The sequence below is a fragment of the Malus sylvestris genome, chromosome 6 (assembly GCF_916048215.2).
Source record: "Malus sylvestris chromosome 6, drMalSylv7.2, whole genome shotgun sequence".
Lineage (NCBI taxonomy): Eukaryota > Viridiplantae > Streptophyta > Magnoliopsida > Rosales > Rosaceae > Malus > Malus sylvestris.
The window spans coordinates 31402322-31426274 of NC_062265.1; the positions used below are offsets into that span (position 1 = coordinate 31402322).

Sequence of the window (23953 nt, forward strand, 5' to 3'; positions counted from 1 at the left end):
ATTTATAAATTAAAAAACTAAAAATCAATGAGGAATTGGTTTGGTTGATCAACGAAGAGAGAAGATGGAGCATGTTACTCCTCTTGGATTTGATTACTCAACAAATAAGAATGAGCAAGATGACAGTTGCAGACCCACTCATGCCTACAAGATAATTCAATTCTCATGCACAACACTTTGTACAACTTCAGCCACATAGCTGCTATAACAACTATCATTCATATAGCCAATGAGTTAGTTCTAATCTTAGCCGTTCATTACAAACGATAACATAAGAACAAATAAACCCATAAATTCAACATCTAAACAAAGTGTAATTTGCACAGATACTTATTTCTTTTGTACAATTCAAGGGTTTTGAGTGCTAGAAGGTATTCATCTCTCAATCTATATCTTCCAAAATTCAACATTTAAACAAAGTGTAATTTGCACAAATACTTATATCTTTTTTGCAATCTAGGGTTTTGAGTGTTAGAAGGTATTCATCTCTCAATCTATAGCTGTCCAATTTATTTTGTTTTTACTTTCAATCTTGGCATCGTTTCTGTATGCAGTTATGCTCTCTAGATCGCATATGTTTTCTCCCCCTTTGCTGTAATCGTTTTTTAGTCCACGTATATTATTTTCTAATTCTGAGACTTTATCATTGTTAATAAAATTGATTAGTTTGTAAAAAGAATGTTTACAAAGGAGACCATTTAATAAATTTTGTGCATAAGCTTGACCACCTCTATTCTACAATTAATAAGCTAATTATTAGCTTGATAGCTCGTGAGTAGTGTATTGTATTTTTATTTTTTTTACAAACGATAGCATTAGTAGATTAAATTGCTAAATATTAGGGGGAAGAGAATAAGTGGGGATGAAACCGCACCAGAAAGCATATGCATTATTACATTATGCCACTACGGTAAAGTGTCATATGCAGTGTATTGCATATTTAACTATAAGGTTATCTGCAACTGATGAGTTGCCTTAATGGATAAAAAAAAATTCTTCAACTTCCTGCGTTTTGTTTGTAATAGAAAAAAATTCTATAAGATTCTTAGGTAATTAATAAGAAGACTTTAGGGCATGCAAGAAAGCTCTAAATGCTGCTATTGAACATACGAAGACTTTAGGGCCTTAATTACGAGGGATCGATTAAACATGTATATCAACAAAACAAAAGAGCAAGTTAGATATCATATGCATGGCTGTAAAGAACTCCTTTTGATGAGATTTCTTTGGTTAGAACATTATTGAGTTCTACTAGTGCTACTGCTATAGATATTAAATCTCAACCGCATCACAAGATCATTCAGGACAGCAACAGAATCATGACTGCAATAGCTCTGATTAGATGTGGGTTGGGTCATGTCCAATATCTAAACCATTTCATGATCAAGTAGTATTTAGAATATTCATCGATCGTTCGCTTATTGTTGCAATTTCTTTATTTTTTTTCTCACTTTTCCAATAATTTTATTTATTTATAAATTCCTAGTGTCCTACTATGTTGTGCACTTTCCTCATGACCTACAAGCAAATTGGATGGTGGCAAAACCTATCCAAATCCTCCATTTGATTTTGTCTCTAATCGTAGAGTGTTTGTTGCTTACATATTCTGGTGACCCAGCCCCATTATATTCTGAGAACGTACATACATATAATATTCCAGTATGATCAGTAAGCATTAAACAATCCAAGCTTAGCTAGAACCAATATTATATATATATACACACACACACACAGCGCTTACCAAGCTCTCCGACATTATAGTATATTGCAAGACAAGGACCAATTGTGTAGTAATTTGCACTTTATGTTCTGTTAATTAATAAGCATAATGTGGTTGTAGTTGATTGATCATAATCGAGACCACTGTTACCTATATAAATGTCTAAATCGTAAAGAATTATTATTTGCGCAAAAAAAATTTGCCAAGTGTGTACGTAGTAAATTGCACTTTATGTTTTGTTTATAAGCATAACTCTTGTATTTGATATTTGATACTCCAAATTAAATAGTCATTCTCCATTTTTCTCCAATCACAATTTCTCTTTTATTTTTATAAAAGAAGAGTTCATGCCAGATGACATTTTTAAAATCTCAATAACTCTAACTCTCAAATCTTAAGCAACATTGTATGTGCATGGATCTCATACGAATACGTACTGACGTACAGCTACAGAAAAGTAGTATAAAATCAAATAACTAAGCTGTATTCTCAACATGCGCATTATTCAGTTTGGGATTTGGTGCTTCAAACCAATGCATATGGCTAGGCAATACAAGCATGCTGTCTGTTTTCCAATGGCAACAAAACAACAAAAAACTTTCTTGTGGTATGGGGAAAGGTTGCTCCTTTAAGACCGAAAGGTCACGGATTCGAATAGTGAAAACAATATTTTTGCAAAACAAAAATAAAACTATATATGATAGACATTTCTCTCTCTCTCTCCCCCCCCTCTCCCCCAACGCTCGTAAAGCAGGAAGCCTTATTGGATTGGGGTCGCTCTTTTACTGATGGGATGGCACCATGCTTAACATATAGAGCTTTACGTGAGCTGGTCCAGTATGCTGTGTCCGTAAATTTCATAGCTGAATAGTAAATAACTACCCTTTATATAATGATTTCACCTTTATACATAGCAATGAACATATACGATTGCTGAGGGAGAAAAAGAAGAATATATAGATCATTTGCCATATAAAACATATAAATAGGTAACCAAAACATAACTCAATTTCCCATATATAAGTAAAGTTCCAACTAATTGAAAATTGGGAAGACATCATCACGCCTGTGAATTGCCGACTATTGGTCACCCAAGTTCGTGTCTATAAGCAAACACTTGTCGTATGAAGACTTGCTTTTGCTACGCTCCAGTGGGGCTCCTTAACCAAGTCACTGTCTAAGAGTCACGTATCACGTGATTACGTGTTATGGTAATATCGATTTATGTGTTAATCAACCTGTGAGTTGATATGTACACGCTAACCCAAAAAAAAAAAAAAAAAACTGAACACAACTCGATTGCCACCCTAAGATCCAAGTTCAAACTTATTGAAAATTTGAAAGTCATTTAACGAAAAACTCTCACACGTAACTTGTTTATACCATATTTAAGACATTCGTATTTAGATCTCGTATAAATACTCAGGGAACTTAAATGTAATTATGTAATAGATGAAGGGGCAAATATGTAATAAGTGAGGAACCTTTATTCTATAAAATGACTCCTCACCCTCTCACATCCCCTCTCACATTACAGAGGTTCTCTTCCTCACAATCCTCTTAGAGAAATACAATATCAGTGTGGACGTAGCCTAAACATTAGGGTGAACCACGATACATCTTGTGTTATTTACTTTCATGCAAATTCATGGTCGTATTTACGTTGTTCCAAGACCCCTCCAGTTTTGTGCATCAACATAAATGTTTAACAATTGTCATGTCACTTATCAGATTCTCAAGGATATAGAGCCTTTAGCAAGAGGGATCCTCATTTTTCTAAAAAAATGAGAACACCTTCTTGATCTTAGATTAACTTTAATAAAATTGTGTAGCATATGATTTAATCTCAATCATACAATTTCTTTAAAATCAATCAAACGGTCAAGATGATGCTTTTTTTTTTTTTTGAAAAATAGAGATCCCGCTCGTAAAAGGACCCACTCAAGGGTAAGTGAGTGACTGAGAGAGAGAGACACCAAACTCGTACTTGTAAAGTGACATCTGACCACACCCCGCAGACCTCATTCATATCATTTTGGGAGTGAATGATCAAAAACAAAATACATGAAGCTAGATTAGCTAATACCTGTAGCTAGCTAGAGTTTGGATTTATCAAGGGAAAGGGCAAATGGTAGGGATTCTCTGTCCACAAATCCAGTGGGGCCATACTTGGGCTCAACTTATGATGGGCCCCTGCAAAACCTTATCCCGAAGTTTTAAGCCCAATACCATGCTCTCATAGGCCCACCCACCATTTTTGGAGCCCAGTGAAAAAATGAGCCCTTCTTGCCCTTCAGCCGTCTCATGGGAAAAGACACAAAAGGGCCCACCCACCATATTATTTGTTTTGATTAATTATGAGAATTGTTATTAACACTTCAAAAATCTCATTTGACACTCTAAATTTTATATTATTAGAAAGCAAAATACACTTGTGAGGAGTGTAGAATGAGATTTTTGGAGTGCTAATAACAATTCCCTTAATTATATGTGATATTGAATAAATGAAAATTAGAAAACAAATAAGTTTTTAAGTCTAATCCAATCATGTACCAAATAATGGACTGGGTTTAAGTCCAATTCAGTCTCATCCAGCTTAGTGTTTCGCCGAACAATAGATTGAGATATAAGCCTAATTAATTCATGAAAATTCAATCCTACCTCTAAGATTTAAAGGAAAACTAATGAAAATAGTTTGAAAATTCTGAATTTTAACGATAAGGACAAAATAAAGGGTAAAGTGAATAGTACCATGATTGATTTTTTAGTATAAAAATATAATTTTTCGTTAAAATGAACAGTAACGAAAATTTTTCATTAAAGTTCTCAAGATTTGATCCTATCCAACTCACCAAACGGAACTTAATAGGCAAGAAAGGTTGGGATTTCCATTATTACAGCAGACGACATATAGTCCTGTCGTTTTGCTCTTATGTCGTGTGCTGGGTTCAGATAAGGTCAGATGCTCACATGGCTCTCAAATAAAACTCCTCCCGTTGGCCGGTCCCACTGAATATTTGGGTCCCACTATTTTGCATCCTACACTTTGGCACACCGTAGTTCTTGCCAACCCACCCTAGGATCTTGCCACGTCATCTGTGTTGCATCAATTCTTCCTTTATTCTCGACAAGGGGAGTCCTCATCAAAATGCACCAGGAGATGTAGCCAGACCTAATACCAAAAGGGATTGTGCAATTCACACACCCCTTTCTATTTTTCACATATTATTTTTATTTCTGGCCGTCAGATCAAATGAATTGAAGAAAATCAAACAACATAAATTAATAAGAGGTGTGTGAGAAGTAAAAAATGATGTGTGAATATCACACCCCTACCAAAAGCCATGCATGTTCTTCTGCCCAAAATGCCATGCCAAGTGCATTTGTGTTCCTCCTGGCTTCTACGGCAACAAAGCTGTGTGCCCTTGCTACAACAACTGGAAGATCCTGCTGGGAGGACCAAAAATGCCCTTGATCAACACTTTTGCTTAATCAAGTTGTACCAAAATAATCAAATATTAACTAAGTACCCAATTATATAAGTATTATTTTTCACGAAAAAAAGCTTGGAAGGAGGGGATGTTATTCTAGGGCTGGGTTCGGTTCTAATCGGTTCGGTTTTTTGCCAAAACCGAAACCAAACCGAAATTTCGGTTCGGTTCGGTTCGGCCCAAATTTTTTTCGGTTTTTTTCGGTTCGGTTTTTTCGGTTCGGTTTCGGTTTTTTTTCGGTTTTTTTTTTTTTTTTTTTTTTTCCTCCAACAAATGCAAAACAACCCCAACATAAGATAGACCCATCAAGAATGCAAATAGAAGTGCATAAACATAAGATAGACCCATCAAGATGTGCTTAACAGGTAATTTAATGTCAATGGGAAGTCCATCATCCTTTTGGTTATAAAGTTTACCATCAGAAGGAGGTGCAAGTACTTCAGAGTCATCCTTTCGGTTTCGGTTTTTTTTCGGGTTTTTTTTTTTTTCTTCCTCCAAAAATTTAAAAAAAAAAATGAAAATATGAATGTTTACATTCAAAGTCACTTCAGAGTCATCCTTTTTCGGTTATTCAACACAACACAACACACACACACACCATGCCCATTGTGACCGCTGATGCTCGTCATAGATATTTGTTTGGGCATAAACATCAGGTTTATGTTGTACTGAGGTGTGACTCAAAGACGACAGAAAGTTGGAAAGGTCTCTTGATCCAAGTTCTCGTGGAGTACCAAGACCGGTTACAGTTGCGCCATCCTGCATACATGAGATAATTTACAGAGGGATAATAGCTTGTTATCATACCAGAAAATGTGTGGCTTCATCATTTCCAATCAACTCTAGGCTTATGCTATGTTAATGAAGGGTTACAACGACATTACATGTTGGGTTTGACTGCTTGAGATAGTTTCTTGCAAATAAAGACTCTTATATACTCATTGGTGTTGCTGAAACTTTCATTGGTCCCCATTTCCATACCTAATCGTGTCTTACTTTGCAATTTACGCCAATTCATGTAACTTTAAATTACGACCAAGATTTAGCATCCATTAGTCCAATTGGAAACGTAAGCACAATTCAAAATTACCAAATAGATAGCAAACATCCTAAATTTCAAACAATGGTGCCAATAGAACTTGAATCCAGAAACCAGAGCATCATTTGCAAAAAGCAGCAAAATGGTCGAAAAAAAGAAAGCTCATTTGCAGCAAACAACATTAAAAGAATGAAAATTTACAATCCCCATTAGACTGAGAAGCAAATCTAGAAGCTGTGAGAACCACCTCAGCACAAGATCTTAGAGAGAGAGAGAGAGAGAGAACCTGTTGACAACAAGAACACCGAGGAAGAAGCTGGCAATGCAGAAGAGAGAAACCCATCTGGCGGGGACTCCATTGCTGACCTTGTGAGGTCTGCTGAGACCCATCTGGCGGGGACTCCATCGCCTTCACTTGTTCGAGGTCGCCGAAGCACCATCCTCTGGTTCATAGGGTTTCGATTGCAGCGTCGGAACTCCCCCCATCCATTTTTCAGCGCCTGTTTGCCACGGCGTTTGATTTTTGGGGCTCGAAACGGCAAGAAGAAGCTCACGGAGCAGGGAAGGGCGTTTGATTTTTGGGGCTCGAAACGGTAAGAAGAAGCTCATTGGGGCTCGAAACGGTAAGAAGAAGCTCACGGCGCAGGGAAGGAAACGAGAGAGAGAAGAGGGGAATGAATAAAAGGTGCGGCTAGGGTTAACTTAAAAGGGTTTTGTTGATTTCTCAAAAAAATTAAAAAACTTTTCTGAAATGTTGGAGGCATGAGGGTTCGAACCCTTGCGCCGCAACTTGAAAATTTACCCTGAAACCAACTTGGCAACATGTTTTATTTTGTTATGATTGTATGACTAAACTATTTATAATATTGAACAAAATAATTAAATATATATATCGGTTCGGTTCGGTTTGGTTCGGTTTCCGAACCTCAAAAACCGAAACCGAACTGACCAGATTCGGTTCGGTTCGGTTTGACAGTTTCGGTTCGGTTTTTTTTTCGGTTCGGTTTTTTTCGGCCTCGGTCCGGTTTGGTTTTCGGTTTTTTTCGGTTTTCGGTTTTTTGAACCCACCCCTATGTTATTCTATTTCAGAATCAGAGCATACCACAAGTCTTTTTGAGAACTTACAAATTTTTACATGTCACCCACCAAAGAGGAGTTGCAAACAGCAAGACTCGACTAATCCTAACGAGAAAGAATATCTTTACCAACTCAACCAACCCTCGTTATTAGTGCTTCTTTGGGATATGAGTTGTTAAACATCCTCTCCAAATATGAGCGTTGACAGAGAATTTGGTTTTATTATGTTAATCAAATGAGATTATTCCATCTTCTTCTCTGCCACAACTGCCGATTTGAAGTGCAATCCATGGTCAAAAGTCGCTTGACAAGTAAATAAAAAATTTGTAAGTCGCGCCAAGCATCGATGATTAAAAATTTACAAATCACAAATAACAAGTGTGATTAAAAAAGACGGCTAATATGATATAATTACACCGCCTCGTCAAGATTCTCAATTCTTAGTTAGGATTTTTTTTTAATGGAAGACTGCCTACTAAATAAGTAATTGGCTAAGTTATTGCGACTCTCAAAGTCTTTGAGTGGGTTGTTCAAGAGTTGAAGTTTGTGGCTAATCCCAAGACTTTCCCCCTCTAATTGACGAGTTTTTCTCATGTAAATTGCATGGAATCAATCCTATCTTTTGCCATTGGTCACTTTCCTCCTTTCACCATTTCGATCTTCGATTGATGGGAGATGGTTTTATTCACATCTATGATGATTTTAACATTGAAAAAAAATAAATAGATTATTTAATAAATGATAAAACCGCTTCTAAAGATTTTTAATATTTTTCTAATTGTTCGTACATAAAAAATCTTACAAAAACTAAACACTCATATTTTTCACAAAAAAAAAAAAAAACTTATGAACTCAATAAATGGTAGGATACCGCTATTCATGCACATTTTTTTTATCTTCCACACACTCATGCTAATTTTTGTCCACTAATCTTCTTCAGCCGAAAATTGAAAGGAGTGTTTGAGAGGTAAAAATAGGTATATGGATAGCACAAACCTAAATGGTAAGATCATTTCTCAATGACAATATATTTTCCCTAGGCTAAATAGCAAAAATGGTCCCTGAGATTTGCATAACTCATCACTTTGGTCCCTAACATTTCAAATCGATAAAAGTGGTCCCTGAGATTGTCCACCATCCATCATTTTGGTCCTTCCGTTAAAAACTCCGTTAAGTGTCCCAGAGCTCTTGGCCGGAAGTTTGGGCAATTTTCAAAGCTTCATAATTCAATTGTTTCTTAACCAAATTCGACCCATAATATATCAAAATGAAGATAGGAAAGTATAGAATAAGATTATACATATTTGGAAGCCCAATGGTTGTCTGTGATGACCGGAAAATAGCCTCAAAGTTGACTGGTCCGAGGGAAAATTGAAAACTAGCCGAAAATTGGGTAAACTTTAAACGTTCATAACTTCTTTAATATTCAACGAAATCAAGTGATTCAAAAACGAAAATCATAATTCTCAATGAGACGAAGGGAATGGTACATTTTTCGATGGCTAACTCGTTGTGGTTTGACCGAAAAACGGCTCGAAAGTGACTGTCTTGGTCTCGAGTTAGCCACTTTCGATCCTTTAGTGACATAGTTGGCCAGAAAGAAAGGCGAACAAGATATATTCTTTGAGCCTCGCTTTGAACCATACCTCACATTTTTCATACCCTATTGTATTTTCGTCTTAGACCTCAATTGGCATTCGGACGATGAGAATGACTCATTTGTAGTTTTGACATTGCGCAATGTACCCACTGGTAGAAGCTTTCTCTTATCCAAGTGGTTCTGTCTCAACATCTTTTAGTAATTTACTATGATCTAATGATATTTTTCTTTACTTGAAAGTGAGAGGTCTAGGTTCGAATCTCGTGAATGACAAATTCGATGCCAAATTAAATTGCCAATTGTGTAGCTTAACTGAACTTTTCCCCTCCTTATATTGTACAAGGACTTGGATTCTCTGCCCTCCCATTTCGGTGCCCTCCTCGTGCCCTCCTGTTTTGTGTGGTCACGGTTAATCCATGCTAATATTTTATATTGTTTTTTATAAAAATAATAAGAAAAAAAAAAAAGTAATATAAAATATTGACGTGGCTTAACCGTGACCACACAAACAGGAGGGCACGGGGAGGGCACCGAATTGGGAGGGCAGAGAATCCAAGTCCATTGTACAAATATCAATGTACTAAAAAAATAGAATAAGTGATGGACAGGTGTCAATTTCTGAAATAAGCCATAGAAAGACTTAGATCTCTCCAATTGTATCCGTTAAATTTGGTATCAAATCCAACTTAAACTACTTTATTAGGCAACCAACTAAACGAAAATGATAATAATTTATTGCAATTTCCGACGGTCAGGAATTTAACACGCCATCACAAGAAATTTGAAGCATATTTTTCCGCAATGTCTTAAACAAGGGGCACTTTTTTGCAATTTTATTTGTCTAGATACTTCAAAATTTACATGTGTAAGAAGAGCAAAATAAAACGCTAATAACAATGCTTATAATACAATACTATTTCTTTTACTGCTCACAGCAGAAGTGAACTTATTTCATTTAAGTTTCTCGAAGTAATATGAAATCCTTTATTAATAGCCACGAGGACGAGCACACCATAGCACAACTCAAGAATCAATTCCCACGAGAATAAAGGTTTCATAAAGTCATGAGCTTTCTGTTCTCCATGTCATGAACAACCAAAAAGATTAATATAAAAGTATTATTTTCATGATTTATAGCTTACAAGAAAGGTTAAGAAATAATAATTATATGCTCATGGACTTTGTTCAAAGGTCCCTCTCTGTGTGTTAGCTGCCTCCTCCAAGCTTCTCCCCTTTTGCAGAAGTCTGAAAATATATATCTGCATGCTGTGGAGTTTCAGGACCCCAGTTCATCAGGTAACAATCTTTTTTCTCTTTCTAATCGACCCTTTTCGTGAAATCATGTTGCTGTAAAAACCCAGTTGAGAGATTTTATAAATTTGAATCCTTTCATGTTTTTCTGCTGCAATTTTGCATGTAGTTAAATTGCTTAAGAATCCAAATAATTAAGTATAATTAAGTATTTATTCACTGTGTGTGCAGATTTATCACTTTCTCAGTTGCTCTGGCTTTGATTTTAAGAGAGAGAGAGAGAGAGAGAGAGAGAGAGATTATGGTTTTTCGAGAAATTCAAGGTTTTATGTGTAGTAAGTTCACAGAATATAGAGATTTATTTTCCTTGAATTGAATCTTGATGGTTGCTGTTCTTAGAGATTTTAGCGAGTGGCAATCGAGCTGCTGTGTTAAGGATCTGAGCTGAAAGGCATTGGTTTTTAGAAGAGTGGCATTGATTGCATTCCTTATTTTGTGTAATTGCAGTTGCTATCTTGTTCAATTTGCAAAATTTAGTAGAGTTTTAGTTGCCGGAAATTTCATCAATGTCGGAAAAGAGTAGGCTTCCATCGAAGTTTCTTTTCTACTTGATAACGATTTCATTGTTCCTTTTAATCTCTTCTTCTGTCTTCCTACTTCAGTATAGCAATACTTCCTTTACACCGAGTTCAGTGTTTAAGCTTATTCTTCTCAATGGCACGTCGGTGTACTTTGAGCCCCTTTTGAAAAGTAGGCAGAAAAACCTTCTTTTCCTCCCTTCTGAGGTTCCCCTAGTTGATGCTGGAATATCCACAACAATAAGTGAATTGGGATGTGAAAATTCCAATTCAAGCAAGAAGTTGGAGTCTTTAGGAAAAAAGAAAACGATTGCTTGTGACTCGACTCAGGCTCTCTTGAGGGTGTTTATGTATGAGTTGCCTTCAGAGTTTCACTTTGGGTTATTGGATTGGAAGGGTAAGGAGAATCAAACTTGGCCAAATGTCAAAAACCCGAGTCATATTCCAGCTTACCCAGGCGGCCTGAATTTACAGCACAGTATCGAATACTGGCTCACCCTTGATCTTCTATCATCAAGTCTTCCAACTTTGGTCAGACCGTGCACGGTAGTCAGGGTGCACAATTCAAGTCAAGCAGATGTTATTTTTGTGCCGTTCTTCGCATCTCTGAGTTACAACAGGCATTCTAAGCTTCGTGGAAAGGAGAAAGTAAGTGTGGACAAGAAGTTGCAGGAAGAGTTGGTGCAGTATTTGATGGGTCGGGATGAATGGAAAAGAAAGGGTGGGAAGGATCATTTAATAGTTGCTCACCATCCCAATAGCATGTTAGATGCAAGAAAGAAATTAGGCTCTGCAATGTTTGTGCTTGCGGATTTTGGAAGATACCCTGCTGAAATAGCAAATATTGAGAAGGACATAATTGCTCCTTACAGACATTTGGTGATGACTGTTCACAGCAGCAAATCAGCCTCATTCAATGAGCGTCCTATACTTTTATACTTCCGAGGAGCAATATACAGGAAAGATGTATGTTTTTCCTTCACTTACATACAGTCTTTTACATTATATTTGTTTTGAATGGGTAGATAAGGGTGCTAAATACATGATGAAATTTGATTCAACTAGCTCATGTTACTCCGAATTTGATCTCTGAATGAATTGCCTGGAAATTAGGAATTTTTTAAAAAGGGCTGTTTCATTAGCTTTATATTTTCAGTTTTCTGTGCCAAGTTGAAATAGAGGAGCAAACAATTTGTTTTAATACTAATGGAATTTTAGTGGGTAAACTAGTCCTCAATGCAGGCTCTCCAGAACTGATTGCTAACTTGATATAGTATGTCAATGCATCTTAATTCCATACAAAGTGTTTGTATCGTGAGTCGTGATCAACGTGATCCATTTCATAATCCTACTTTGATTTATTCTGGTTTCTGATGCACTTTTATCATTGTTGCTGGCGCTTTGTTACCAAAAAGCTGGTCTTTTGTGGTACTTCCCTGCTTCCTTTACATTGTACACTAGATTATTTTAGTAATAATCAGTTTTATAATTGTCGATAATATCTTACTTGTGGTTTTCTTTACTGTACTAAACCAGGGAGGAAAAGTTCGACAGGAATTGTATTATCTTCTTAAAGATGAGAAAGATGTATACTTCACTTTTGGTAGCGTTCGAGGGAATGGTATTAACAAGGCAAGCCAAGGAATGGCCTCATCAAAGTTTTGCCTGAATCTTGCTGGTGATACCCCTTCCTCAAATCGCCTATTTGATGCCATCGCCAGCCATTGTGTTCCTGTGATAATTAGCGATGAGATTGAGCTACCATATGAAGATTTCTTAGACTACTCACAGTTTTGCATATTTGTTCACTCAGCTGACGCTATTAAGAAGGGTTACCTACTGAATCTTCTTCGAGGAATCAAGCAGGAAACATGGACCAAGATGTGGGAAAAGTTGAAGGAAGTTGTACATCATTTTGAATATCAGTATCCATCCCAGCCTGGTGATGCCGTTGATATGATATGGCAGGCAGTTGCTCATAAGAAAACCTCTGTACAATTTAAATTTCACAGGAAGAAGAGATATGACAGGTCAACATCTGATATAAGAGCGAAATGACACTCGCCCGTATGAAAGAGTTTGAAATGTTAGTCACTAAGATCTCTTGACCTCATCGGGGAAACATCACGAGTTCGCTGAAGGTGGAGTACAAGAGAGGCACAGACTAAGTTGAGAACTTGAGACATGTAAGGATTTTGTTTTTGACAGTATATATTTGTGCCATCGGTACTGATTGTAGTTGTAGTTTACGTAATAATTTTCAATCCAATTATTTCGTTTTTTCATTTTTCAACGAAGAATTAGTTCTATCGTCACGGCTACTATTCGTGAAATTTTGACTGTTTTGATGAAACTAAACAGAAAATGCAAAACTATTCACAACACAGAATCATAAAAGTCCTTTGCTTTTATAGAGAAAAATCAGAAATGCATGTAATCTGTGGGAGCCAGCATCATCATTCTCTCAAAGTATTCAGCTATTAGTTAGGACCTATGTTTATACAATACAGATGATGCTAGCTCGATGATCGGGTTTAAGCTGCAGTTCTTCAGCTCAACAAAAAACTTTCGACTAACAAACAAACGAAAACATATAATTCTAACCAAATAGGATGCCCGCCACCCCGTTGAACCTTTCTGTATTAGTTACAGCCATAAGAGCTGCTCCTTCTGCATGAAAATACTCTGTTGCCGGCTTCTTCTCCCCATTGCTAACCGCATCAGCATCCTGTCAACTTCTGTTGTGAATGGGGTCGGATCCTCTTCGAACTTTTCTTTTGTTTGACTGATTCGCATCAAATGTCATCGAAGGTGCAGGTGCCAAACTCATCTTAGCTTCCAAATCCTCTACAGCAACAGCCTTAAAAAGATGCAAGCTTTTAGGAAATGGCAAGTGCCCTTTGTCCCATCTCAGAGCCAAATCTCTGCTTCTTAAGCCGGAAACCTTTTCGGGTTGAAGAGCTAGAAACCCAATGCAAACAAGAAGAAGAAGAGCCCTTCTGTAAGCCAAAAACCCCATGCTTTTGAAGCTATCTGTGTTGGACAAGAGATTGAGTGGTAGTGTTTGTTATGGTTTCATTCCCTGTGAGAACAAGCCAAGGGAATGTCTTTTATGGGATTTGGAGGACTCTAAAGGCATAAAGCACAAAGGGAGGCCCCTCAGAAGAAGGGCAGGCAGAACATGTAGGGAAGATTTAGATTCATCTCAATCATAAGCAGCCTGCCACAGAAGCAATATATAAGGCTGTTTTAGAAGACTCTGACAGGTTTGAATCAAAAGTTAAGTTGGAACACTATCCTTGGGAAGCCAAGTATCTTTCTCTCTATCATTTGCCTACCTCTTTTTTACCAAACAAAGACCAGTTTTGTGCATCTTGAATGCTTTTCCAACATGCCACCTCATCTGACCATGCCGACGTGTAGAGTTCTTACGAGCTCCTCATCGCTTGAAAATCTTTGATCAGGCCGCCTAATCAAGCAGATGGTTCGATCAATATCACAAAAAGAACGAATTCTCTATATTTCAGGAGAAAAACTTGGGTAAGGACACCTGATCACGTCATCTGTAAGACATCTCTCACAAAAGTATAGAATGGTCGCACCTGGTCCAAGTTGATCCACCCAATGTAAAAAATACTCTAATGAAACAACACCGAAATTTCTATCGTATTTTGGTCTCATCCAGTCCCAGATCCCGAAAAATCTCTTAACACACCTTAACCATTTTGGTTGCTAGAAGCAAACACTGAACATGCAGGATGCAGCAGCCAGTTCCATATTTAGATAATAAATGCAGCAAAAAAAGCCATCAAAAGTAGAGATGTAGGAGTAATGGTGGGGAATAGAAATCCCTCCCACCAAAAAAAACACCCTAAATAACCAAACCAACCAACCAACGGCAAAGCTTTATGCAGCTTAACATGCTTTAAGCTAACAACTAGCTTTAGAATTCCAAGCTCTTTCCTCCATGCACCAAAAAATCCCAGTCTTTGTTTCTTGTGCTGAATGGAATTCCTTTATGCTTTTCTTTCCCCTCTCTTTAAATTGCTTAGCCCCTAAAACCCTAATTCAAACTTTCAAAGAAATGCATTTTGTCCTTGCATATATGGCCTCCCCATCTCCTTTCTTTTTCTTCTTTATATATATCTCGCTTACCCACAAAGACCATTGTCCTTTTTTTTCCTTCTGGTTGTAAACGTGAGTCAGATCAGTTAATTAGAGCATAGCTCTCAACCCCTTGAACGTAAGTTTGAATTTCTTTTCTCGTAGATTTGAATAGTCTAGAATATCGTTTTGAAATAGAAACGGAAAGAAACAAAATCGATGAGGAGGTGGACTGGTCATGGTCCAAGCTGGACGTGAGCTTTGAGAGCTGTATTAAAGCAAAAGAATTTGAATGGAACGTTTGCTTTCCAAAATCATCCTTCACCATCACATTTAACTTTAACAACTACAACACAAGATGATAGGGTTTTCTTGAACAATCACACTTCAAGAAAGCATTGGTGTGTGATGCATCTAAAAACTTGAAATCCCAAATCATCATATTCCAACGGCTTCAACTAGCGCTTTCCTCACTCAGAGTGCCGAGAGCAAAGCAAACTAGCCGTTCGCGCAGTCTGGTCTAGTGCGCGACTCCAAAACCAGAAAACATAAAACAAGGTTACATAAGAACAGGATGCTAAAACACGATGCATGTAAAGTTGATGTTTTAGTTTGCAACTACAATCAGTAGAAATACAGCTCTTTCGACAGCAGTTTACCGTGCAGCAGAACTGCCGCGGTGATAACAAAGGTTATGTACAAAACACGAGCTTGTAGAGTACGTAAAATAATTCGATTACAGGTACACGACAGTCAGAAAGCTAAAGCCTTCTGATCTTCCTCTTTAATGCTAATAGCATAAACAGAAACAACACGCTCATATTTCGAGTTCTTCACCGAAGTAGAATATTGCCATAGTTGACGACATCATATCATTGAATTGGCTCCTGATGGGGAGTCACTGCAGGTCCCGGAGCTATTGTGAACTGCAAACCCCTGCGTTGCCCTGCCTGCAGCATAAATGCAACCTCAGTTGCCGCAAGTGCTGCTGCTTCCTGGATCAACAGTAACATATGAACAAATTAGCACGAAATTAAAAAGAACATATAAAAATTTGCATTTACAATCATCTGCCGACCAAGATTGCTTCTGGGAAATGGCAAACAAAAGTTGTCCAAGGACATGATTCCTACTTTCTTTTAGTGCAGTGGGAAGCATGCCAAAGCCCATTCAAGCTTCGTTATGTAACCAAGCTCAGAGATGATATCTCATATCACCAAGGATATATAAAAAGTGATTATTCTTGGGTTTCTCCAAGACAGCAGAGCCAAGAACTAACCTGTCTTTGCCTTCGACGTTGTAATATGCTGATGGCCCAAGCCATAATGTAGCATGGGAGAAGAAAACCAGCAGCCCGGAGCAAGAAAAGCTGTTAACAATTGATCATTTAGTTAGATACTGCAACAATCTGAAATGTTATAAGAAACATCCAACATGCTTATGGCACTTACAGAAAAAAAGGTGGATGCATCATCATCATCCCCGTCACCATTGGGAAGGGTCAACGCATGCCTCAAGAGGAGAAGAGCCATTAACTGCCGAGGAACAATAGAGGAGAAAATAGAAATTAGGTTAAATTTTCTTATTCAACTGAGATTAGAGCATGTTGCTAAGGTTTAAACTGTGAATGCGCATAGCAACAAGTTGCAAGGCCCAGAACAGAACCTGCAACTAGTTACACCAGTTCAGAATGACTAGAGAGAAAAGGTGTACTAAGAAAATAGAGTTGTACGTAAAATATAAAGTTAAATATAAGGGATATTCTTTAGGAAAGTGATATTCACACACCCATTTTACCTCTCACACACCCTTGTTTTGGCAATTGATCTCTTCAATTCATTCGATCAGATGGCCGAAAATTGAGAGGGGTGTGTGGGAAATAAAAATGGGTATGTGGATAGCACTACCCTATTCTTTATAGCTGACAAAAGCATCAGCTAGGTTGTCCTCAACGTGTGATAAGATCCATAAATCAAAATCAGAACAAAAATGAGATGACAGTATACCATTCCAACATGCCCTACTATAGAAAAACAACACATCAGTAATGGTGGTAACTATGGCTTACAATTAGAGCAGCAGAGCGGCAAAAGGCTGCTCCACTAGCATTTGTGTCAGCATACTCATCATATTCGGCCTCTAGAAAGTGGCGTTCAGCCGCTGCCATTGCTAATAGTCGAGGATCACGCAAATCCAAAGGAGTACCAGAGATTGTCCAACCATCACTGTCAGGCAGATCCAAGAAGCAAAACAACAAAAGATCAAAACAGATAAGAGTCATAGATAAAGCTGTATGTTGTATTGACCTGAAGAATGGTAATGCAATGATACGGGTGGGGATAAAGTAATACACAAAAACAAGCAAAGTCCTTATCACATCTAGCCAAAGCTAATTTTAAAAACCAAAAGATAAAACGAGAAAAGAATCCTTAGTAACAACATGAACAAGTTTGTAAAGCATATGTAAAATTTAAACTTGCCTGATGTCAATTGTGGTATCTTCAGACGGAGGGGGAGGTGGTGGGGCAGTATAACCATGTTGGTATGGCTGTAAATCAGGAAACTTTTCGTAAAAGTCCACTCAATAACTTGCAACTCACGAATGGAATAAATTCATAATAACCAATTGAAATGACCTAACAGCAAATGCTCACAGGATGTTACTATATTACGCGGATGCATCATCATAATTTATTGATAAAAACCAAATATCTTTCTCATAATACAACATTGAATTTCATGCTTTCCAAAAAACAAAGGCATGACTAAGATAGCTTCAAACAAAGTGAAGTTGCTTACTTGTATGAACGGAACAAATTCTCTACTTAAAAAAACATAAAAAATGACAATTGCAGTTGGCAAGGATTCTAGAAATTTACCTGATGACAAATTTCACAAATTATATCTCCCTTCTCATTGCACCATCGCTGGACACACTTCCTATGAGCAAACTGGACCAAAAAAAAAAGAAGAAAGAAATCATTGGCATTGGTTATCAATATATAATTATGAGCATGATTCCAAAGTTCAAACAATTAGCATGCAGTAAAAACTTCATATATAGCTATAAGATCTCTCTATATAATTAAACCATAAACAAAAAGGGACTTCAAGAGCACAAACTGATTTGAGCATATAGCTGACACTGCCTAACTGCGGTGGAGAATATATTTTGAACAAAGTCACTAACAACAATCGTATTTAAACACCAAGAGTATCCTACTTCAAGAATTTCTCTATTGTAAATGTTGACATATTTAAGTAATTAGGGTCAATGGAATTAAACAAGTGACAACCCTCCCCCACAGCCCCCTCCAAAAAATATATCCAAAATTTCTTGTTTAAAGATATGGATAGATATCAATAGATAAACGTACTTTTAAGCTGCCACTGCAAGAACAGGGGACCTCCAAATTCTTAACGCTATCTTCTTCCTGGCAAATGCGACATTCAACCGTCAGAATCAGAGGCTCTTCTTCTTCAGATACAGTCTTCTCCCCCACTCCCTTAACATCAATGGCACAAGTGGGTAGCTCAGCAGAGTGGGAGCATGAACCCTCTACAGAAGATCCTGGGGTCTCACTCCCTTGCAAGCTTTCAGGTTTTGTGAAGTGGTCAACACACAACACCAGGTGATCACCCATTCGCACTCAAATTAAAGCTCTTGCATCCACAACACAGAGAGAAAAAAAATCAATCATTCAACACAATCTCCTTCAAAATACAATAAGATACACCAAATTGAAAGTTAGAAATGTTAAAAAAAGTCACGATTATGGGTTCCATTGATCATGGAAGAAAAAAGAAGTCCTGCATAGAAGTGCATAAAAATTTAAGAAATCGGATCTTAAATCCTATTTCTTTCAGTATCTAGACCTAGAAGAACGAATGGCGAGGCATTGACCCAGACAATAGTGTTCTAATCGAACTTCTCTACTATCCTCCTCAGTTCTACTGGAAACCAAGCCGAAAGCAATGCGTTCAAATTTCTACAACAGCTCGAAATTACCCTGCATTCGAAATATCTACAACAAAAAGGCAGGCAACCAAACATTAAAGCTTCAAACTTTCCGACACTACCCTGCATTCGATCGATTTCAGCCGCGTGTTCGGATGCTAGTAAGAACATAACACAAAAGGCCAAACAAAAGGCAAATAAATCAAACAATGTAACATTGTATACTATTAAACCGATACAGCACGATCAATGCTCCATTGATCCCATAATTTTCCAAAATAACTTAGGCAATAAGAAAGCCGAGAAAAAGGAATCACCTCCTTTCTCAGCTACCAAACAAAAAATCCCACACTTTGCCGAATCCCGAACCCACCAAAATCCCCAAACTTCCCCTACCCATATCGACACCCGAATTCCACCAAACACACCGATTCGATTCAATCGCCGATCCATGAACCCTAAAAATTCACAACCCAGATCGAAATGCAACAACTTTATGATTCTCACAACCGAAAATTGAAGAATCTACACCCAAAAATGCATTGTAAAAATCCAGAAAACGGAATTTATAAGAAATTTAAACAAATTGGGGAAAAAAAGAAGAATCAAAACTCGAAAGTACCTCTGAAAAGACCTGGAATTTGAGCTGTGGAAGCTCTGAGAAATTCTTCTCTTGTGAAAATGTCTTGGCTTTTAACCTTTTGCTTTTCCACGAGAGTGAAACAAAAAGTTTAATTTAATTTAATTTAATTTAATTTCTAAGGCATCCAGGTTCGGATTCAACGAGCCTAGGTTCGGTAACGTCCATCCAAAGCCAGGGTCAGAATCCCCTGTGGATTCTGTACCAAATGGAGGGTTTCAGTTCATCTTGACCGTTGAGTGAGACATGAGTGTGAGTTGGACGGTGCAGATGTACCCCGCTGTCCGCACCAGATTTAGCGCTTGTTTCAACAGTAACGGTCACGGATGTGTGTCTGCATGATGTAATAATTTTTGACCCCGTGGAAAAAAAAAAATTTATGTATCCCAGAAACACGGTTCAATACTCACGTATTATAATTAGTGTATGAGTTTGAATAGGATCATTTCCGAATTCTCTTTTTGAGATTCAGATGATCAATTAATCGTGTTCGATTATCGTATATCGTACGGTTATAAATTATTTTAAAATTTAAATTGAATATAAATATTATCTAACAAAAATTTATTGTACGATATCCCCACAAAGAAGATTTGGAGAAGATTGTTGTCCGTATGAGTTCGTGTTCTTGGAAATATTTCTTAGGGAAAGAATAGTATAATTGTCACAGCCCGTTCCGAAAATTCAGTTATGGTGGATGTGATTTGACGGAATTACCCTTAAGGTGACTAAGGTACGTGTGACACATAAGTTGATTATTGTATACTTTCCTAAGTTTTTGGAAAAAATCAAGTTGGATTAAGAGTTGTTTACAATTTGTGTGGTTAGGGGATTAAAGTATGGTTGTTTTGGGTGGACCACACACACACACACGGGACATACCCTCACCCCGTGCCCTCTCTCTCCTCCCTCGCAGTTCACTTTCTTCCTCCCTTCGAATTGTACGGACAAGGCACCAAACCCTCAGATCTTCACGGATCGACGCCAAAAAGGTGAGTTTCTTCATCCTTGCAACCTCCTGAGTTGAATGGTACCATTTTTAGAACTGGAAACCTTCGAAATCACGTCGAACCCGTAACCCATTTTGAAATCATTGTTCATGCACACGTGAAATGTGGATTTTCAGGGAATTCTAAGCTTACAGGGAGCTTAGTGAGGTCCCAAGGAAGCTCGGAGTACTTAGTTTGAAGGTTTTGGATGTCGGGATCGTAGGGTTCAAAGTTGGTCGGTTTTCTTGGATTTTCTCCGGTGAGATTTCGTGTGTTTTTTAGCCTTAAAGTAGTGCATCGTGATTCTACATGTTTAGAGCTTCATTTTGGTATAAAATGCGTAGAAAATGGTTGAGAAATGGCGAAGAACAAGGAGATTGAAAAATCTCCAATTTTCCAGCGCCAGCGAAACCAGTCCGGCGACTGAAGGTAGGGGATGACGCACGTGGGGGCGCATAGACCCGTGCCTATCCCGGCACGTGGGGACGCGTGGCAAGTCCAAAAATTATTCTAAAAATACCTCGACGTCCGTGACGTCGAGTAGGTCACTGTGGTATATTCATATACCCAATTTGAGCATCGTATGAGAAGTTATTACGTATTGTTGGTTATGTGCTTTAAATAACGTTTTTATAGTTGTTTCGCATATAGGTGATACCTATCCCGAGGATGAGCGCATTCAAGGATGTCACAGGGGTTACGACCCTTTGACATACCAGTGAGTGGGTAGTATTTTCTGTATTTACCTATATACTACTGATTTTTCCCAGAAATTGAATTTAAATGAAAGTATGTTTTAAAATGTCATGCATGCATATTATATGAAATATATAAATTAGTATTTGATGCATATATGTGAATTGGTGCTGTGGACGCACAGGTGAGTTTTATGTTATTCATATGGTTTATATAATGATGTGAATTGCGTTGAGAGCTCATAACCTGCACCTCTGGTGTTAGTGCTTATATTATCCACCCCGCACCACACACTCACCTTGGATCCAAGTAGGTGCATGTCGTACATACCATTAGAGGGTTCCGACATGTCGTACAGACCATGAGAGGTGGTTCCGACTTGTAGGTGATTTTAGATTATTATACAGCTGTTGATGAGAGAAGCACTATAGCGTATTCTTACACATTTCTTATCGTACAGATTACTTCAGGTAGTTTCGATTTATATGCAGAGTAGCGCCGTACAGGTCACTGTGGTGACTCCGGTTGGTTGGATATTGAGCTATAGAATTAACAGTACAGGACCAACTGCAGGATCTCCGGGTGATTCCTTATTTCACCTGTTATAATGTTGCATCCTTATTTTGTTATTGACGCTTATGGCATGTCATACTTTCTGGTTTTTTTTATAAAGATTGGTGATTTGAGATATTTGAGTATATGCATATTATGTTATTTTCTGGGAAAGTATACATGTTTTACAGCGAGGGGTTAGAAATGTTATTATTTGAAATGTTTTTGAAAAGTTTTGTTTTACTGACCCACTCAATTTTGTTTTGCGCCCCTTCAGGTTCTAGTTAGCGGTGTTGGTGGTCTACGAGGATTTCCACGGCATACTGACAGACTACATAAATGTAGGACTCACCTTCGGGTGTTGTAATTTAGTTATGGTTCTACTTAACTGCACCTAGTACTTATGCTCTGAATATGTGTGTTTCACACTTAAACTCACTCTAGCTTGTTAGTTGGTTATTATTGCTAGTAGTTGGTTTTATTTCCTTCGTATTTCTCTTATCTATTGCTTTCACGTCGCACTTTTGGTTACGTTATGCCCACGTGATGGCCAGCACACCTTGATTCTAGGATCATGGTGTGTCAATAATGCCATGTCATGAAAAGAAAATCTAAACCAATTTATTTTTTTCTTTATTTTTTTGGATAATTTTTCTTTTTTATTGTTTAGGTGAAGCTTGTTTACTAATCAAAAATACAATTTTGTCAAGTATATTTGTTTTTAATGACTTTGACCCTAAATTTCTTTTTTAATGTTTTTATAGAGAATGTAAACATTTTTATTTGAATTTAATAAAGTTTACCCTTTGACAATATATATATTTGTTTGTTTACAAAATAATCATGCAGTTTGTTGGGCAGATTATTTTTAAAGTTATATGGTAGGTAACCATTTCCAGCAAAAGAAACGAGTTTTAAGTTTCACTATAAATCTCGTGACTTAATTGGTTAAAAGTATTCATTTTTGTACTTGAAATCTCGAGTTCAATTCTATCTTTACTTGAATATCGCTCGTAAATAAAAACAAAAACAAACATATAAAAAACTCTTAGTAGAAGATGAAAACAAGCATTGAACGGTTCATGAACATATGAGACTCTCATAGAAACACCACTTATCATTACTTGACCTTTTACCATGTTGAAACAATTGTGCAAATTTTGTGATCCCTTTACCTTTCTTGTCACTTCCAATGAAAGATTTAGGGAAACATTACACTAAACATACACTAAAAAAATATCAAACAATAATTGCTTTTGAAAGAAGCACTTTTACTCGTACATTTTTTTATTTTATTTTACATTTTTTTGGCTTGAAGAGTAATACAAACAGGGCGAAATTTTTATTAAAAGTCGAAGTTCTTCAGTTGGAAGTTTTTTTAGGAAGCACCTCACAAGTGCTTTTCCGAAAAGCAATTATACGACCTAGAAGAACTTCTATGCTTTTTATGCAAAATGCATGCAATCAAAAATGTATTCAGGGCTTAAAAGTGCTTTTAAAATGATTGAGATTGCTTTCGATGAGAGTATTTTTAGAACAAAGTCTTAGTAAAAATGCAAGTAAATTTTGGTAAAAGCACTTGAAGTGCTTTTGGAATCAAAAAACATTTTCAGTCATTTTAAAAACACTTCTAACCCTTTTGGAAGGGAACATAAACAAAGGGCCTTACGTATTGTAACTGCTTAGTACTTATTGTGTTTTTTTAATAAAAAAATTTGTAATCAATTTTATTCAAGCAATGTTGTAACCAAGGTCTAAAATATTGGTATTATCCCGATATTTCCATCGAAATTTTCGTGTTTTTGGACTACCGATATTTCCGATATCATTGATATTTTAGACCTTAATAGGAACTCTATGTGGTACTAAGTTACTCATGTATCTTACCATGCAATGTATGAAGTGTAAAATATTGTACTAATTCATTATATATAAATGATTATGGTGTGTTTAAACTTCTTTCATTAATCACTACATATTTTATACACTCACAATGTGTGCCAGCTCGCAATATAATCAACTTAAATAAGTTAAATCCATCATGCAATGCATTTTCTTCTAATTTTTTGTGATAAACTAATAGATAATTGACTAAATAAACATCCTGCAAAGTTTCAATAAAAATTTCCAAGTTTTTCTTACAATTTCTGTGGTTTTTATTCAATTTCTATCGATATCGATAATATCCCGATATTTCCATCGAAATTTCCGTGTTTTTGGATTACCGATATTTCCGATATCATCGATATTTTAGACCT

General features: G+C 37.0%; 2 protein-coding genes and 1 long non-coding RNA gene across 4 annotated transcripts; 1 reads left to right on the forward strand and 2 right to left on the reverse strand.

Moving 5' to 3' along the window:
- Window positions 1-5718: 5718 nt before the first annotated feature.
- LOC126625366 (uncharacterized) lies at window positions 5719-6829 on the reverse strand. The gene is made up of 2 exons (XR_007624416.1): window positions 6537-6829; window positions 5719-5970 (listed from the first exon to the last, which is right to left on the reverse strand). It is a non-coding gene; the product is annotated as an uncharacterized LOC126625366 (long non-coding RNA).
- A 3123-nt stretch (window positions 6830-9952) lies between these two features.
- Window positions 9953-13041, forward strand: LOC126627063 (probable arabinosyltransferase ARAD1). Its single transcript, XM_050296483.1, has 3 exons — window positions 9953-10223; window positions 10410-11722; window positions 12293-13041. The coding sequence occupies exons 2-3, from the start codon at window positions 10745-10747 to the stop codon at window positions 12812-12814; spliced, it is 1500 nt and encodes a 499-aa protein (XP_050152440.1). The 5' UTR covers window positions 9953-10223; window positions 10410-10744; the 3' UTR covers window positions 12815-13041.
- Window positions 13042-15435: 2394 nt separating this feature from the next.
- On the reverse strand, window positions 15436-19575 carry LOC126626956 (uncharacterized). Of its 2 annotated transcripts, none has more exons than XM_050296367.1 (8): window positions 19441-19575; window positions 18238-18523; window positions 17740-17811; window positions 17341-17408; window positions 16929-17085; window positions 16312-16395; window positions 16140-16229; window positions 15436-15855 (listed from the first exon to the last, which is right to left on the reverse strand). In XM_050296367.1, exons 2-8 carry the CDS (start codon window positions 18502-18504, stop codon window positions 15733-15735), a joined length of 861 nt encoding a protein of 286 aa, XP_050152324.1. In that variant the 5' UTR covers window positions 18505-18523; window positions 19441-19575; the 3' UTR covers window positions 15436-15732. The 2 variants fall into 2 exon arrangements, with proteins under 2 accessions (XP_050152324.1, XP_050152325.1); XM_050296368.1 differs by lacking the exon at window positions 19441-19575 and adding an exon at window positions 18737-19169.
- Window positions 19576-23953: the final 4378 nt, after the last annotated feature.